The 18,325-nt window shown below is 44.3% G+C and overlaps 1 protein-coding gene across 1 annotated transcript; it reads left to right on the top strand.

Annotated features, from left to right (window-relative positions):
- The first annotated feature begins 627 nt into the window (after nucleotides 1-627).
- Nucleotides 628-10,813, top strand: polr2a (polymerase (RNA) II (DNA directed) polypeptide A). Its single transcript, XM_034226281.1, is given in 34 exon segments — nucleotides 628-714; nucleotides 1,488-1,620; nucleotides 1,729-1,865; nucleotides 1,978-2,151; nucleotides 2,268-2,549; nucleotides 2,652-2,813; nucleotides 2,898-3,118; nucleotides 3,218-3,350; nucleotides 3,462-3,586; nucleotides 3,787-3,997; nucleotides 4,080-4,289; nucleotides 4,374-4,542; nucleotides 4,661-4,755; nucleotides 4,845-5,048; nucleotides 5,135-5,357; nucleotides 5,450-5,633; nucleotides 5,798-5,969; nucleotides 6,071-6,176; nucleotides 6,691-6,896; nucleotides 6,981-7,244; nucleotides 7,328-7,535; nucleotides 7,625-7,725; nucleotides 7,811-7,915; nucleotides 8,005-8,187; nucleotides 8,299-8,502; nucleotides 8,588-8,774; nucleotides 8,865-8,978; nucleotides 9,069-9,218; nucleotides 9,654-9,850; nucleotides 9,853-9,997; nucleotides 10,000-10,106; nucleotides 10,108-10,188; nucleotides 10,191-10,281; nucleotides 10,284-10,813. Coding segments are annotated over 34 exon segments (5,901 nt in total).
- Nucleotides 10,814-18,325: the final 7,512 nt, after the last annotated feature.

Below are 18,325 nucleotides of genomic sequence, written 5' to 3'. Positions count from 1 at the left end.
GTCATCGCTTTTCAACTACTCAATATTAAAAAGACAACGGACGAATAGAAATGATTTAAGTTGAATATTCACATTTTGCATGCAAATTAGACATCGCACCGCCTACTCCGTTTTAATAAAGCCAATCGGGGTGAGTCTAGATTAAATCAACGCCCGCCTTTATTTGTGATTCGTTAAAAAAATAAACGTGCTCTGTAATTGGCTGTACGTGTGGCAACATTATTTATTCATGTGACTGCATTGAATGGCCAATGAGCGGTTTACTACAGAGATCCATGTCCCACCTACCAAAGAGTCAGCCCCTGTCTTTCTGCCTGTGCAACCCCGTAGTAGGCACTCACTCTATAAAACCAAACGTTGGAGCGCTTCATGTTCAGAAGCGCTAAGAGCGCTCCAGAGAGTAGACCTCAAAAGGGAAGGGAGCAGTCGGTAGCCATCTTACTTAGGAACAAAACACAAATATCTCGACTATAAAGGCAACCGACAACAGAGGTCCCTGGGATATCGCCTTCGGAGACTTTCCGGTCACCGTTGGCGGCCTGACCAGAGTCGTGGTGACAATTTAAAGACTGTTCCTGCTCACAAAGCGGCGTGCCGAGGAAGGACGCGTCTCTTTGAATAGACAGGATGCATGGACCGCCCTCCGGCGACAGCGCATGCCCATTGCGCACGATCAAGAGAGTTCAATTCGGCATCATCAGCCCAGATGAGCTTGTAGGTTTTCTTTTTGGGGGGAATGGGGTATTTTAATAATTTGTGTTTAGATCACACACCACTCTTACATTTGCTTCATTGATCTTGTAGTTAAACATATATGGCAAAGACATGGTTCTGTTTACGACGTGAAATGCTCGCTGTTAGCCTAGCTTAGCTAACTAGCTGTATCAGGCTGGTGGAGCTTGTGCTAACTAGCATGTTGCAGGAAGTTTGAAAACTTAAAGCACAACATTCTCAAAAAGTATACATGCTATCACATGAATTAAACCCCCTTTTAATGTATTCAATATACCTTGTAGGCCCATCAGTAAGTAGACATTTTGCTTACTTTAATGCTTTCCGATATATAGACATAGCTCGCTTGGTTTTACCACTGATACACCGCATTGTACTCGCTATAAACGAATAAAAGGGTACTTCAACAATTTTCGATATGCATGTTTTCTTTAACTTAAGATGAGGTGTTCTAGTTTTAGGCATTAATGTATACTAGATTAGGAATGCAAATGTAATTGAGCATACAATTTCATATAATGGTAACATTTTATGGTTACAGAATTTTATTTGTCGTTTTTTCTGTGAATTTAACATTTTAAACACTATGATGTTTAAAAACATATTTTGTACCTGATGTCGATTAATGCTTGATAAAAATAAATATTTATAACTGATGTATGTGCAGAGGTATTTTATTTTATTATAGGCAGTAGGTGATCAACTTCAGATTATTGTCAAATGTGTAGCATCAACTATGATGTGTTTGTCTGCAGAAACGGTTGTCCGTTACGGAGGGGGGTATCAAATACCCCGAAACAACAGAAGGAGGACGTCCTAAAATGGGTGGCCTTATGGACCCCAGACAAGGGGTCATAGACCGATCTGGGAGATGTCAGACATGTGCAGGTATAATATAATTTTAGCACTTCCTACCAAAATATATGATCAGGTCGCTGCTGTCCTTAACTGGTGTCATTAATCATAATAATATAAACATGCTTTTTGTTTCCTCAGGCAACATGACAGAATGCCCTGGCCACTTCGGACACATAGAACTGGCAAAGCCAGTCTTCCACGTCGGCTTCGTAACAAAGATTATGAAGATTCTTCGTTGTGTCTGCTTCTTTTGCTCTAAGCTTCTAGTGGATCCAGTAAGTACATTCAGTATTTATCTGTACATTATGATGATAATCTACCCATTTTAATCCAACAAAGTAAGATTTCAGTGTTGTTCATAGCTTTTCTTTTTGCTTTTATCTCCAGACCAATCCAAAGATCAAAGACATCCTTATAAAATCTAAAGGGCAGCACAGAAAACGTTTGACACATGTATACGAGCTGTGCAAGGGAAAAAACATCTGTGAAGGAGGAGAGGAGATGGACAACAAGTTTGGAATGGAACAGCAGGATGCTGAGGAGGACCTTACCAAGGACAAGGTATTTGGGTGGAATCTTGTTGTCATTGTTAATGGGCATTTTGTCTCAACATTTACGCCACTGTCCAAAATATTCTCGTTCTCACTTTATTTTCTCCAACCATGTGACTTACGCAGGGTCACGGTGGCTGTGGGCGTTACCAACCCCGCATCAAACGCACCGGCTTGGAGCTGTACGCCGAGTGGAAGCACGTTAACGAGGATTCACAGGAGAAGAAAATCCTGCTGAGTCCTGAACGTGTGCACGAGATCTTCAAGCGCATCTCCGATGAAGAAGACGTCATCTTGGGCTTGGACCCCAAGTTTGCCCGGCCAGAGTGGATGATTGTAACGGTGTTACCTGTGCCTCCCCTGGCTGTCAGGCCTGCTGTCGTCATGCAGGGCTCTGCTCGAAACCAGGTAAAGCAATAGGATCACAGACAGATTTTTTTTTCCCTGCATGTTTAAGTGATGTAAAAAATGTGATTAACAATTAATCATCCCTTAACTTGTGTTCTAAAGGATGACTTGACCCACAAGCTGGCGGATATTGTCAAAATCAACAACCAGCTGAGAAGAAACGAGCAGAGCGGCGCTGCGGCTCACGTCATCGCTGAGGATGTCAAACTGCTCCAGTTTCACGTAGCCACCATGATTGACAACGAGCTGCCAGGCCTGCCAAGGGTATGTATGCAATTCCTCCAGCCCTGTTTGACCATTTCTGTGTTTCCATGGTGCTTATTTTACTATCATGTTTTTCTTTCACAGGCAATGCAAAAGTCTGGCCGTCCTCTAAAATCCCTTAAACAGCGTCTAAAGGGGAAGGAGGGCCGAGTCCGAGGTAACCTCATGGGTAAGCGCGTGGACTTCTCCGCGCGTACCGTCATCACGCCAGACCCCAACCTGCATATCGACCAAGTAGGCGTGCCTCGATCCATCGCAGCCAACATGACCTTCCCAGAACTCGTCACACCCTTTAATATCGACAGGTACTGCCGTGTAGAAAGCAAACTCATGTCATGTGGGAGAACCTGTATTCCAAATTATGGAAAGTGATGTCATCTAATTCATTCCGATGTCTCTCTTAGATTACAAGAGCTGGTACGAAGAGGCAACAGCCAGTACCCAGGAGCCAAATACATCATCCGGGACAACGGAGACCGAATTGACCTTCGATTTCACCCCAAACCAAGTGACCTTCACCTGCAGATCGGCTACAAGGTAAGATTAAAATATACCTATAAACTACTGCATTTTTTTGTTAGATGAATTAAAAAATATCCTTTAAATCTTCTCACAGACTAAAACTGTTTGAATTTGTTTCTTATTCAGGTTGAAAGACACATGTGTGACGGCGACATCATCATCTTCAACAGACAGCCTACACTACATAAAATGTCCATGATGGGGCACAGGGTCCGAATCCTGCCGTGGTCAACGTTTCGCCTCAACCTCAGGTACCAAATAAAAACCACACATCCCTTGTCTTCCTTGAAATATACAGTAACCTTAATAATAATTGTTCTCCAGTTGTTTTATCATAGTGATTTTTGGTTTTAATTGGGTCTTTATACAAGTTCCTGTCACTGTTACATTATCCTTTTACTGAATTATGCTGTCGCTGCTCTTACATCCCATTCTCTCCTCCTCCCTCCAGTGTAACCACCCCATACAACGCTGACTTTGACGGAGATGAGATGAACCTCCACCTGCCTCAGTCCCTGGAGACGAGGGCTGAAATCCAGGAGCTGGCCATGGTGCCGCGTATGATCGTCACCCCCCAGTCCAACAGGCCCGTCATGGGTATCGTGCAGGACACCCTCACAGCCGTGCGCAAATTCACCAAGAGAGACGTTTTCTTAGAGAGGGTAAGGGGATTGTTACAAGATCACCAGCTGCGTCTTTCTCCGTCTTGAAAGAGGTTTAACACGCTGCGTTTCTCCACCACAGGGGGAGGTGATGAACCTCCTCATGTTCCTCTCCACCTGGGATGGAAAAGTGCCTCAGCCGGCCCTCCTGAAGCCCCGCCCTCTGTGGACCGGGAAGCAGATCTTCAGCCTAATCATTCCCGGACACATTAACGTGATCCGCACACACAGCACCCATCCCGACGAGGAGGACAGCGGCCCCTACAAGCACATCTCACCCGGGGACACCAAGGTACTTTCCCTGCATTATCATGTATCGGTGAAACGGGGGGAAATGGATGACAAGTGACCTCATGGTGAACTCTGTCACACACAGGTCATAGTGGAGAATGGGGAGCTGATCATGGGCATCCTGTGTAAGAAGTCCCTGGGAACCTCCGCCGGCTCCCTCGTCCACATCTCGTACCTGGAGATGGGCCACGACATCACCAGACTCTTCTACTCCAACATTCAGACTGTGGTCAACCACTGGCTGCTCATCGAGGGTACGTGAACACACCATTATTGCTGTATGACAACTGATTGTTTTAAGGAGTTTTTGCAACCAAACCTTCACATTTGTTTTCCCCTAATTGATGAGTATACTCTTGATATTCCCTCCAGGTGCTTCCATTGGTATTGGTGACTCCATTGCTGATGCCAAGACCTACCTCGACATCCAGAACACCATCAAGAAAGCCAAACAGGATGTGATAGAAGTAAGCACAACATTTCTAATTTAACCGGATTTTCAGCAGAAATTACCAACAGAAATGTTAATTATTTCCTTTGCCTTTTTGTCTGCCAGGTCATCGAGAAAGCCCACAACAACGAGCTGGAGCCGACCCCCGGTAACACTCTGAGGCAGACCTTTGAGAACCAGGTGAATCGTATCCTGAACGACGCTCGTGACAAAACTGGATCCTCCGCCCAGAAGTCTCTGTCTGAGTACAACAACTTCAAGTCCATGGTGGTGGCCGGGTCCAAAGGCTCAAAGATTAACATCTCACAGGTACAGGAACCCCTCCTTTTCCCATCTCCTAGATGAATGACCGCTTTGATTTACTCTAACATCTCTTATTTTACCTTGTTATCCAGGTTATCGCCGTGGTGGGGCAGCAGAACGTGGAGGGTAAGCGAATCCCCTTCGGCTTCAAACACCGCACGCTGCCTCACTTCATCAAGGATGATTACGGTCCTGAGAGCAGAGGCTTCGTGGAGAACTCCTACCTGGCCGGGCTGACGCCCACTGAGTTCTTCTTCCACGCCATGGGAGGCAGAGAGGGTCTTATCGACACAGCCGTCAAGACAGCCGAGACTGGTGAGTGTGGAAGGACACAAGTCAGGATAGGCTTCATAAATATACAGGAAAATGTTTTTTTTTAACATGTTAAATCTGTATTATCCCACCAGGTTACATCCAGCGTCGTCTGATCAAGTCCATGGAGTCGGTGATGGTGAAGTACGACGGCACCGTGCGTAACTCCATCAACCAGGTGGTGCAGCTGCGCTACGGAGAGGATGGCCTGGCAGGAGAGAACGTGGAGTTTCAGAATGTGGCAACGCTCAAACCCTCACACAAGGCCTTCGAGAAGAAGTATGTCAGACATCGTACACGCGGAGAATCAAAGCATTTTCACTTGTATTTGTATATAATTGAGGTAGAGAGTTATGGTCCCAAACATGGCGTATGTTTCTCAACTATGTAACAACATATTTTTATTTAATATTAACCATATTTTTCTCCTTTTTTGTCTCTAGGTTTAGGTTTGATTGCACCAATGAGCGAGCGATGAGGCGGATTCTGCAGGAGGACGTAGTTAAAGACGTGTTGACCAATGCCAATGTGCAGAGCTCTTTGGAGAAGGAGTATGACAGGATGAAGGAGGACAGGGAGGTCCTCCGAGCCATTTTCCCCACCGGGGACAGTAAGGTGTGTGTTCTCTCCTGTAGACATGCCACTGCTTTGTACAACTCTTGTTCTGCCAAATCAAAAACATAATCATATAACGCAATTATCATCCTTGCCTTTAGGTTGTGCTGCCATGCAACCTGGCCAGAATGATCTGGAACGCTCAGAAGATCTTCCGCATCAACATTCGGACCCCGACAGACCTCAACCCTCTGAGGGTGGTCGAGGGTAAGCTAAAAAATAACAAACCTTGTGCAACATGTCACCACTCTCAGTTGATTCTTCCTCTTGTTACATTAGCTGTTGACTCACACAGCCAAGTTGATACTCAGACAGTTTCCTCACCACATATTAAGTTACAGGATTTTGTGAACTGTGTAGAAACACCTCCTGTAGATTTTAGAAATGGTGGACTGAGCCTGACCTTGGGTGCACCTTTAAGCCACTTTAAGCTCACTGGTGGATCCTCACGTGTTACATAACAGGAAAAACACTTCACGTCCATGTCGCTTAACTAGAGAGAGAATTGTATTGAGGTACATCTCAAATATAACATTGTCTTGGAGAAAGAAATATGATTATTGCCTCTTTAAAAGTGTTTATGCTAGTGCACAATTTGTATAGCTTATGTTCTGTATTTATTTAGATGATATAAAACTACCCCAGGAAGCTGTATAAATGTCAGAACTTAACCAAAACTCTGTAGCATGAGTCTGAATCTGTGTGCTATTTGCTTCTCCAGGTCTTCAAGACTTGAGTAAAAAGCTGGTGATCGTGAACGGCGAAGACCCGCTCAGTCGACAGGCCCAGCAGAACGCCACCCTGCTCTTCAACATCCACCTGCGCTCCACCCTCTGCTCCAAACGCATGACGGAGGAGTTCCGCCTTTCCACTGAAGCCTACGACTGGCTGCTGGGAGAGATCGAGGCCAAATTCAACCAGTCCATTGTAAGTTCAGCACCTTAAGAGTTCACGGCTAGACTTTGGGAGATTTCTTCTTCAATTGACCTCCGTGTTTTCCTCCGTTCCCAGGCTCACCCTGGAGAAATGGTGGGCGCTCTGGCTGCTCAGTCTCTGGGAGAGCCCGCCACCCAGATGACCCTGAACACTTTCCATTACGCCGGTGTGTCCGCCAAGAACGTAACACTGGGTGTGCCTCGTCTAAAGGAGTTGATCAACATCTCCAAGAAGCCCAAAACCCCCTCGCTGACCGTGTTCCTGCTGGGTCAGGCAGCCCGTGACGCCGAGAGGGCCAAAGACATCCTCTGTAGGCTGGAGCACACCACACTGCGGAAGGTGAGCGACAGAATGAGATTAAACGAATTCGCCTGACAACTTACTTTTAAAAGCAGTGACTAAAAGCTATTATTTCTACTCAGGTCACGGCCAACACCGCCATCTACTACGACCCCAACCCCCAGAACACGGTGGTGGCCGAGGACCAGGAGTGGGTGAACGTCTATTATGAGATGCCCGACTTTGACGTGACGCGCATCTCACCGTGGCTGCTGCGTATCGAGCTTGACCGCAAGCACATGACCGATCGCAAGCTGACCATGGAGCAGATCGCAGAGAAGATCAACTCAGGTGGGTGGTGTGCAGATATGACGTTTATTTTATATAAACTCAATGGCTTTTTCTAACGACCCCCCTTTTTTTTTTTTTTTACCTGGAAGGTTTCGGAGATGACTTGAACTGCATCTTCAATGACGACAATGCAGAGAAGCTCGTTCTGCGAATCCGAATCATGAACAGCGACGAGAACAAGTTCCAAGAGGCGAGCACTGATTGGATATTCAACGAAAATACTTGCACTGTAGTTGGCTTTATTTGTAATCATAAATATTTGCTTGTTCTTCTAGGATGAGGAGGTGGTGGACAAAATGGACGATGACGTGTTCTTGAGGTGCATTGAGTCCAACATGCTGACTGACATGACCCTGCAAGGCATTGACCAGATCAGCAAGGTAGACCCCCACGCACCCTCAGTCATTGGTAACAGAAGGGACATACCTGCCTGTGGCCATGAGTCAAACCTCCCTCTCCTCTCCTCCAGGTGTACATGCACTTGCCCCAGACTGACAACAAGAAGAAGATCATCATCACGGAGGAAGGTGAGTTCAAGGCCCTGCAAGAGTGGATCCTGGAGACGGACGGTGTGAGCCTCATGAGGGTCCTCAGCGAGAAGGACGTGGATCCCGTCAGGACCACCTCCAACGACATCGTGGAGATCTTCACGGTACGAAAGCATTACAAAAAATGCTTGGTTTCAACAAAAGAACTGTAGTGGAAAAAATGGACATATACTCGTTTTTCCTAACATTCTTTCCTAACATTCTTTCCTACCTAGGTCTTGGGAATTGAGGCGGTGCGGAAGGCTCTGGAGAGGGAGTTGAACCACGTCATCTCCTTTGACGGTTCCTACGTCAACTACCGCCATTTGTCTCTGCTTTGTGACACCATGACCTCCCGCGGTCATCTGATGGCCATCACGCGTCACGGCATTAACCGTCAAGACACAGGACCGCTCATGAAGTGTTCCTTTGAGGAAACGGTAAATAAACTGCACTCTACTGATACTCCACTGATAGGAGAAAAAAAAGGACCACTTTAAGGACGCTCCATGTCTCTGTCTTCAGGTGGATGTGTTGATGGAGGCATCCTCCCACGCTGAGAACGACCCCATGAAGGGTGTGTCGGAGAACATCATGCTCGGCCAGCTGGCCCCATGTGGTACAGGATGCTTCGATTTGCTGTTGGATGCGGAGAAGTGTAAATACGGCATGGAGATCCCTACAAACATTCCTGGCATCAGCGTGGCTGGACGTGAGTACAGAGAGTTTGAGCTATAATGCAGAACGGTTTCTATAGAGTAGGAGCTATGATATTTACATTCTGTTCCCGTCCTATTTGCAGCTACTGGAATGTTCTTTGGCACAGTGCCAAGTCCCATGAGCGGTATGTCGCCTGCCATGACCCCCTGGAACACAGGAGCGACCCCCGCCTACGGAGCCTGGTCCCCCAGCATCGGTGAGTGGACCCCCGGGGGCTGTTGTCTCTTATCTTTTTGTGTTTTGGATTTATTTTTCTGAATTTTGCCCTTTTGTGTTGTTCCTCCAGGAAGCGGCATGACCCCCGGAGCGGCAGGTTTCTCGCCCAGCGCGGCGTCAGACGCCAGTGGCTTCTCTCCCGGCTACTCCCCCGCCTGGTCTCCCACTCCTGGCTCTCCGGGGTCTCCAGGACCTGCCAGCCCCTACATCCCATCTCCAGGTGAGACACTACAGAACACACAGGTTGCATATAGCTTATAAATACATCTGGATATTTTAAGCTAATTGTTAAACATTTTTTGCTTCATTCAATATTTAGTTTTCTACATAATAACACAACTGTTTGATTGGATCCTTTGATGCGTATGTTCATACCAGCTTAATCATTTTGTGAAATCTAATCTGTTTCAAATTTGTCTTAACAAATTAGCTTTCACTCATTATTAAAAAACAAATCAAATGCTGAAACTTATCTTAAAATATTTCTAAAGTTTTGGAAATATATATCTAGTATTATTTTTGTATTTAAGTAAAAAAAAACTTGCTAAATAACTATAGAAACAGCTCTCACAGTACGTAATAAACGGATCAGTATTTGTAGAACTTCACGAAAACAAACAACGCTTTGTTAAAGTATTTGTTTTTCCTTCCTCAGGTGGAGCCATGTCACCCAACTACTCCCCCACCTCCCCCGCGTACGAGCCTCGCTCCCCCGGAGGCTACACCCCCCAGAGCCCCGGCTACTCCCCCACCTCCCCCTCCTACTCCCCCACGTCTCCCTCTTACTCCCCGACCAGCCCCAACTACAGCCCCACGTCTCCCTCCTACTCCCCCACCCTCCCCACCCAGTTACTCCCCCCACCTCCCCCAGTTACTCCCCGACCTCTCCATCCTACTCTCCCACGTCTCCCTCCTACTCCCCCACCTCCCCGTCTTACTCCCCAACATCCCCCTCCTACTCCCCCACCTCACCCAGCTACAGCCCGACGTCGCCAAGCTACAGCCGACGTCACCCAGCTACTCCCCCACTTCACCTTCCTACTCCCCCACCTCCCCCTCTTATTCTCCAACCTCTCCATCTTACTCCCCCACCTCCCCGTCTTACTCCCCCCACCTCCCCTTCCTACTCGCCGACCAGCCCGAGCTACAGTCCGACATCGCCCAACTACACCCCCCACCTCTCCCAGTACTCTCCCCACCTCTCCCTCTTAACTCTCCAACATCGCCCTCCTTACTCCCCGACCTCCCCCAACTACACCCGACCAGCCCCAACTACTCCCCCACCTCCCCTCGTACTCCCCCACTTCTCCGTCTTACTCGCCCTCCAGTCCTCGCTTCACCCCTCAGTCTCCCACCTACACCCCCAGCTCCCCCTCATATAGCCCCAGCGTCCCCCTCCTACTCCCCCACCTCCCCCAAAATATACCCCCACCCTCCCCCTCGTACAGCCCCAGCTCCCCGGAGTACACCCCCACCTCTCCAAAGTACTCCCCCACCTCGCCGAAGTACTCCCCAACATCGCCGAAGTACTCTCCTACTTCGCCCACCTACTCCCCGACGACTCCAAAATACAGCCCCACCTCTCCTACCTACTCCCCTACCTCCCCCACGTACACCCCTACCAGCCCCAAATACTCCCCGACCTCTCCTACTTACTCCCCCACTTCACCCAAGTACTCACCCACGTCTCCTACCTACTCGCCGACTAGTCCCAAAGGCTCCACGTACTCCCCCACCTCTCCGGGCTACAGCCCCACGTCGCCCACCTACAGCCCGGCCATCAGCCCCGATGACAGCGACGAGGAGAACAACTGAGGGGAGGAGGAGAAGGGGGGGCGCCTGAAGAAACTCACCTCATGGGGGACACTTGAAGAACAGCACCCCGTCACCTGAAGGACAGCACCTTTAACCAGCTGGAGGTGACTGTGCTTCTGGACACAGGATGGGCGAAATCTGTTTATGCTCCATCTAAGACCCGCTCCTCTTTACCACATGTTTAAACTATTATGTGAAGACTTGACTGCTCTGCCTGAAGGAAAGAAAAAAGGCTGCCTTTTTGAAATAGTTTTTTATTTTATTTCCCACGGGGTGTCGGTACAAACCCAAGAGGGAATGACAAGGAGAGGAAGATGTGGTGAACACATACCGGGGGGAGGAAGTGTCCCTTTTTAACTTTATAGTGTACTGCATCCAGTCTCTCTCTCATTCTCTAAAAACATCGGGTGTATTAGTTGTGGGAAGCGTACATATTGCCAAAAGCCTTTTTGAAAAGTGGATTGTATTCATCACTAAAAAGAAAAAAAACAAGGAAGGAAGGATTAGACTTTGTTTACTGCATACTTCACCACGGTGTATTTTGTTAGACCCTTTTGCTGCTTTTGTAAAAGTATAGTTGCTGCCAGTTTTGGGGGTTTTATGCAACAAAAGTGGAGCATTAGGTGTTAAAATGGTCGGGTCAGATTGTCCAAAGAAGAAAGTTGGATTGGAGAGAGAAACTGGCTTGCAGGGAAAAAGAAATGTCTCTTGAACATCACTAATACATTACTGTATGTACCCATTGCCCTCTCCTCCTTCTCCTTCACACCCCCAAAGACAAAAACTGAAAGATGTCATGAAAACACCCACCAGCATCCTCTTGTCCTCTACCATTTTTGGAGACTTGTTCATCGAAAGCAAAAAACAACACCTTTTCAAGATACTATTCTTCCCTTGACACTGGGAATTAAAAGATTTATATGGAAACAAAATAATAGAATGATTATTCTGTCTTTAATTTTGATTCTAGGAGGAAATGGGGCTCGCGTGGACGAGGGAAAAGTATTGTGGCGTTGCTGCTTTGTCATGGTTTGCATGAGTAGCACATGTTAATACATTTTAATCAAACTTTAGGTTTAAAATATGTTCAAATCCCTCCCACTTCTCGCTAATCTTCGTCCCATTTCTGATAGCTGATGTGTACACAGGATTATTTGGACTATTCAATATTATTTAAGAAAGACAGTTTACTATTCTGTGTGAATAGAGGAAAACTAAGAATCTTTTCTTTTGGCTTTTTCTCGTTTTGCTTTGGGTGACTTTGTAAACCTGTTTGCAGGAGGCTCGTGTTCCTATGCTGTGGATGAAGGGGCAGGGGACGGAGGGGAGGCTTTTTATTGTTTATTGTCGTCCCTGTTCTTTCTCCAAACAGTTTGATTTTGTTGCCGTTACGGCGACTGCTCTAGTCACTAACATGTTGCATGATGTCACCATTTTGTGACGGAGGCTAAAAGTTTGGGGTTTTCACTTCTCGGGATGCCAGAGGGCAACATTTGTCCATTTTGTTGGCCTCAGTTTATTCTCTTTTTAAGCAGAGATTGTCAAAAGAAACAGCACTTTTGGGCTCTCTGTAAAAAAACACAAAAAAACAACCTTACCCACTACATTAGTGTGAACTTTCTTTTTGAATATAGGTGCTTTCTCACATGGTTCGACTGTGTTCGGGAACCGTCTCTACGCCCGATGATGATGATAATGGAAACCTTTTGTTCCTCCTCCTCCCCACGGTTTCTGAAATGATCAGACTTAGCTGGGTCCCCTCCCTCTTCATCCACAAGTGATCCTCATTTCTGAAATCAGTGTTTCTTTTCTTTTTTCCTACCAGTGTATGTACCTGTGACGAGGGGAAATCATGGGGAGGGGGGACGTGATGAATCTGACTGGGAGTCCTGAGGAGATAAAACACAGCCAGTAATCTTTTTGGTTCTGAGAATGTTAAAATGAGTTGTCATGATTTTTGAAACATTGCTACCGAGATGGGTCTTGAATTGAAATGACCGTGTCTTCTGGCCTTTTGAGATAAAGCAGGTTTGGTAATTGCACTTAGTAAATATTGTGGTGGACCGAAGCCCCAGACATTGTGATATTTGTGTCCACTGTTTGCATCTAATCCTGTTGTCTTAACTGTGTGCCGTCCATTTCAATTCAGGACGTCGGGGCTCCCAGGTGGTATGAATGTGTGTGTGTGTGTGTGTGTGAGGGCGAGACAGGGTTTCAAACTGAGGAAAGACTTCACATGTCTGGGCAAAGGAAGGTTTAACTTGAAATTGCCGCTGTATAGAAATCAATTCATTATCTCATTCTCTGTATCTTTGTTCTGTTTGTTTTTTGACTTGGAAAAAATGAATAAAAGTTTTACTACATGTCTGTCTTTTTTTGTATTGATTAATGCATTTCACAACATGTAGGAAAAAGAGAACACTGCATTTAGTAGGTAATGAAACAAAGTACAATATATTATAGCTTTATTTAATCGGACTACTAATTTGCTTATTTAAGGCCAATTTAATCCAGCATTTTTGTAAATGGGGCAAAGTATTTACACATGCTAAACAAATTTAAGACATTAACATGTATGCGTCACTTGGGGAGAAAAACAACATTTTAGATTTAATTTTAGTATCCAATTAATAAAATATGTAGATGAATTCACTCATCAATGAGCAGTTTGATTAAACTTAAATTAATCTGAAAATAATTTCTACAACACTCTTTAAAGTGATACTTACATGATGGCTACGATACCGTTTCATGATTTAAAGTAAGTTATCCTGTACTTTAATGAACGTTAACATTTAGGCCCTAATTATGTACAGTTGCTTTGCTATATTGTTAGTTTTATTTATTTATTTTATCGTTTATTTAGCAGGGACAATCAATGCACATCAATGAACACTTAAAACAATAAAATGTGTCGAGCGTAAATATGCCAGATTTAGCTTTGAGCTCATTTCCATCCGCAGTCCCTCACATAAGACATTTAAGAAAATTACATTTTATAAATATAGCAAATACATGATATGCAAAAAGAGCAAGAGCAGCATTATATACAAGTATTTATCACATGGTAATACAATCTAGCAGCAACGACATATAAAGTGCAAGAGAGGATACAAGAGCTACCTAAAGTGCGAGAGAAGATACCCCTGTATTAAAGTGCATTTAGCGGTGATTGCACGGATGTTTGTTTCTCAACCATTCTTTGAGTTGACCTTTGAACATAGGCGGCGCGTGAGGCTCAGGTTTGGGAAGGCTAAATAACTATTTTTTTACCTGATGCTGCCCGCCCCCGGCGTCTATTGAAAAGAGATCAACTCAGTGAAAGCAACGCCTGCTGACCAATCAGAGCTCAATATGCGGGGTTTAAATCTATCAAGTCATATTACAGGATAAAGGACTGTTTAAACTGCCGTTGCAGAGAATACGACGACGTGTCGCACTTATCATTCATATCACACTGACATCACATCATCAATCGGATAATCGATCATATAATATCACACTATTTCCTTATCTGAGTCAGCTTCTCGAGCCATATCTGGCCGTGCAACACTTACATTGTGACATATACTGTATGCAGAAGTATTATTTTAAGCAACACATTAAGTTGACGAAACACTCAACTCAAATGTCATTAAAGTCAGATCCACTCGTGTCTTAGATGGGGCAGTATCATAAAACTGTTGCACGCTTTCAAACACTCGGTAGTTTATTTATGTTTTAACCAGTTGTTCTATGTTCACCTTGCAGGTGCAACTATGTGCTGTATCCTGGATTATATGTTTAAGTCATGGATGTTTAAAGTTTATATTTGTCTACTATTAGTTTACTTTTCATGAATGAAGTATGACACTGCGCTGTCAGTACACTTGTCCCTGTTTGTGATTGGTCAAATGTAGCTAACCCCGCCCCTTTCACGTGAACGCGCTCTCAGTTGGAGAGAGAAACCCTGGCTTGATTTACCGAGTTGATAACCAGCGTTTTGTGGATGAATTCCCCCAAGGGGCCAGTCCATGTAAACATTTATAAATAAAGCACATTCTTTTAAAAGACTTACAATTGTCAAAACTCAAGAAATTGTGTTTTTCAAGGATGGTACAGTGGTGGTATGAATGTGGCTTTCTGTCAAACACCTTGATAGCTCTCTTGTACAGCTGTTCTATGGGTTTCAGGTTTGTGGCACAAGCAAACGACCAGTTTGTAAAACAGTAATTCAATGTGGGATAGAATCATACAGTGGAGGTATACTTTGCAGCATTGACAGTTAAGAAGGGTCTAATTTGTTTAACATTTTGCAAGTTCAATTTAATAGTATTTGATACTTTCTTAATGTGTTTCTTAAAAGTCAAGTTCGAGTCCCCAGTATACACAAGATACTTGAACTGGGAGACTAGTTCTATTTCTGCTCCGTTTAAAAACACGTTGGATCCTTCGATTTTTTGACTGGTCGTTTACTGAACATCATCCATACTGTTTTTTTTTACGTTTAACTGCAAGCAAATGTTGTTCAGCCAGTGTTGAACCTTGTCCAATGCATTTGAGAGACAAGATGAGATTATTTCAGTGTTTTTCCCGTGTATAAAGATGACCGCATCATCGACATACATTTGCACATTCAACTCAGGACATACATTAGGCAAGTCATTAATGTACAGAGAAAACAGTAACGGTCCAAGAATGGAACCTTGTGGAACCCCAACAGGGCTCACAAGGTATGGGGATTTGGCACCGTTGACCAAAACACAGTTTTCTGTTCGATAAGTAAGACTTGAACCACTGTATTGAAACTGGCGAACATTTTTTAAATGAATCAGCTTTGTAAGGAGCACTTGGTGGTCAACAGTGTAAAATGCCTTCCTATGAGATCAAGGAAGACAGCACCTATGGGCTCGTGTCCAGCAACATACATTTAACCTTTTCCACAAAGACACAGTTAGCTGTCTCAGTGGAGTGATGAGCACGAAAACCAAACTGCATTGGGTGGAGTGGAGTGAAACCTTTATCTGATTTGGTGATTAGTTTTGATACCCATTTCTCAGCTATCTTAGAGACACAGGGGCATAGCCGCGGGAAGTAGGGGTGTTGGGGTGCTGCAGCACCCCCTGTTGGCGAGTGGTATACATTTGAAAAACTGAGTGACCACCTAAATAAAAATGATTAAACTACATAAAATAGTTATGATTTTACTTAAAATAAAATTAGCTGTATACAGTAGCATATAATAGTCATAGTATATATATCAGGTGGCTTGAATTTATTTTCCAAATAAATAAAATCCGAGTCATCTAGGTCGTAGGTCCTGGGAGAGTTACGTAATTGACGCGACACATACACTGCAGAGTGACAACTTTATAGAATGGCGCAAAAAAGGATTTTGGATTTTTTTCTCCAACAAACAACCCAATAAAAAGAGTGGACCACCGGCTACTCCTCAGCCCACCACCTCTACAACTAGAGTAATATGACACAGAAGAGACTGACACATCTGACTTTAATGCATGTCCATAGTAACATTTTGGACAATGTGGATGTATCTGCTCTAATGAGCAAGTGACACCTGGGGTGTCACTTCATTAGTGACACCCCAGGCTACATTTGGAGTTTTGTGAAGCCCCAACACAAGGTAAGACGATATTTTTCCTTTAATGCTGCTGCCGCTGTGCAGTGTTTTGCCTTGTCAATCAGTTAAAATTGAATTCATAGTTTTATTAATATTGTAAATAATATTTTCTGACTATTGTAATGTTATGTAAGACCAATAGTTAGCATGTGGGCATGTGCAGCTGTTGCTAAGTGATGTAGGTCTATAATGGTTTATTAAGCCTAGTTAAGGCGAGACACCCCAGGTGAATAGGGTAATTTATCCAGTTAATTACCTACAATAAGGAAATTGTTTCTTATATTACAAGTTTTCTGAATATGCAAATGACCATTATCTCATTAAATTTGCGCATATTTTAACACATTTCAGGAACCGAAATCTGAACTTTGGATAAAGCCAGGTTCAAAATTCTCGTTTCATTTTGTAGTCATATTAGCATCTAAGGCTTTTACAGAAGGGATTTTGGATATCTCTTTTTATCACTCCATAAATCAGAAAATACTGTCAACAGCCCTAAAATATCAATTTTCGCCATGTTTCTAGGTATACAATCTTATATAATTCAGGCTATGAATGATATATGAACAAACCCTTCTGTAAAAGCCTTCATAATATTGATACGAATATAACTGGAAGGTTTGGTGTATGTAAGTGCAACTGAAGTGGACATTTCTGACTCAGAGTAGGAGAAAAAACTCATTTTGAGAAAACGACCTTTAAAGATTGCAGTGAGGCGCTAGCTAAACCCTCCTGTTCTTTGGATGACAGCTTGCGCCTCGACGCACTCCGTGAAGGTATTTCATGTTCGGGGTCATTTGGTTTTTGTATAATCTTGCTTCGGGCAAGTGACAATTGTTGTTGTGTTCTCTGTGAACGTTTTTTCGCCGTTCTTTTGCCATTTTGAGATTTAAATTTCTAGCGGAAAGCTAACCAGGAAGTGTTTTAGCACATCACGTGACGCATCTGAACGAATCACGTTGTCAGAAGTTGACACCAGCCAATGAGATTTCGTTTCTTGGTTTAAAGACCCTTTTGTACTTTCACGATTGGTTGCTGATACAAAGGAAATGACCATATTTGGATCCGATGAGATTGTGCAGGAGAGACGGAGCTTTTCCAACGATGACATTGTGCAAACAGCGGTCGTGATACTTTATGTTACGTTAGAATGCTAACTTTTGGTGAATTTAGGAGAAATATACAGATGCAAATAGACAAACTATAGTCAAATGAACACTTAAATGTGTATTTTGTACGTTTTCCTTCCAAAAGCCTGAAAGAAAACATGTTATGGAATCAAAATAGCACAACATCTCAAAATTGACCAGTGCATGAAAAACGATGTTTTTGCCTGCCGTGTCTCGCCTTAAACAAACAATTTATGCGGCTTGTATCGCTTAAGCGGCTCACTCCCCACTTTTGGCAGCACCCCCTGAGCAAAATGACTTCCCGCGGCTATGCACAGGGGAGGATGCTGATAGGTCTATAATTGGACATCATTGCCTTATCCCCAGAGTTAAAGATCGGTGTCACCGTGGCCACCTTCCATGGATGATGGAACTTCCCTCGTGCTGATAGATTGATTCACTAGCATAGTAATTGGTTTTATTAGACCGTCGATATGTCTTTATAAAGTTGGTGTCGAAATCATCTGCATCCCTAGCCTTAGAACCTCAACCCTGAGATTACATCTTTTACCTCAACCTCTGTGATTTATTCTAGGTCAAAAACGGGGTGTGTATCCACAGTCGGGCTAGGTGAGACCTCAGATGGCGGGAAGAGCTTTGTAAGCTTTGTGTTAGAGCACTATTTATGAAATACTCATTGAGAGAGCTGACCAACACTGCAGGGTCTTTTATCAGGGCATCATTAATTTTTAATTCTAGAACCTTATTTTCCTGTTTGGTATG

The sequence above is a fragment of the Gymnodraco acuticeps genome, unplaced genomic scaffold (assembly GCF_902827175.1).
Source record: "Gymnodraco acuticeps unplaced genomic scaffold, fGymAcu1.1, whole genome shotgun sequence".
NCBI classification, from domain to species: domain Eukaryota; kingdom Metazoa; phylum Chordata; class Actinopteri; order Perciformes; family Bathydraconidae; genus Gymnodraco; species Gymnodraco acuticeps.
This window is presented reverse-complemented; position numbering and strand designations above follow the sequence as displayed.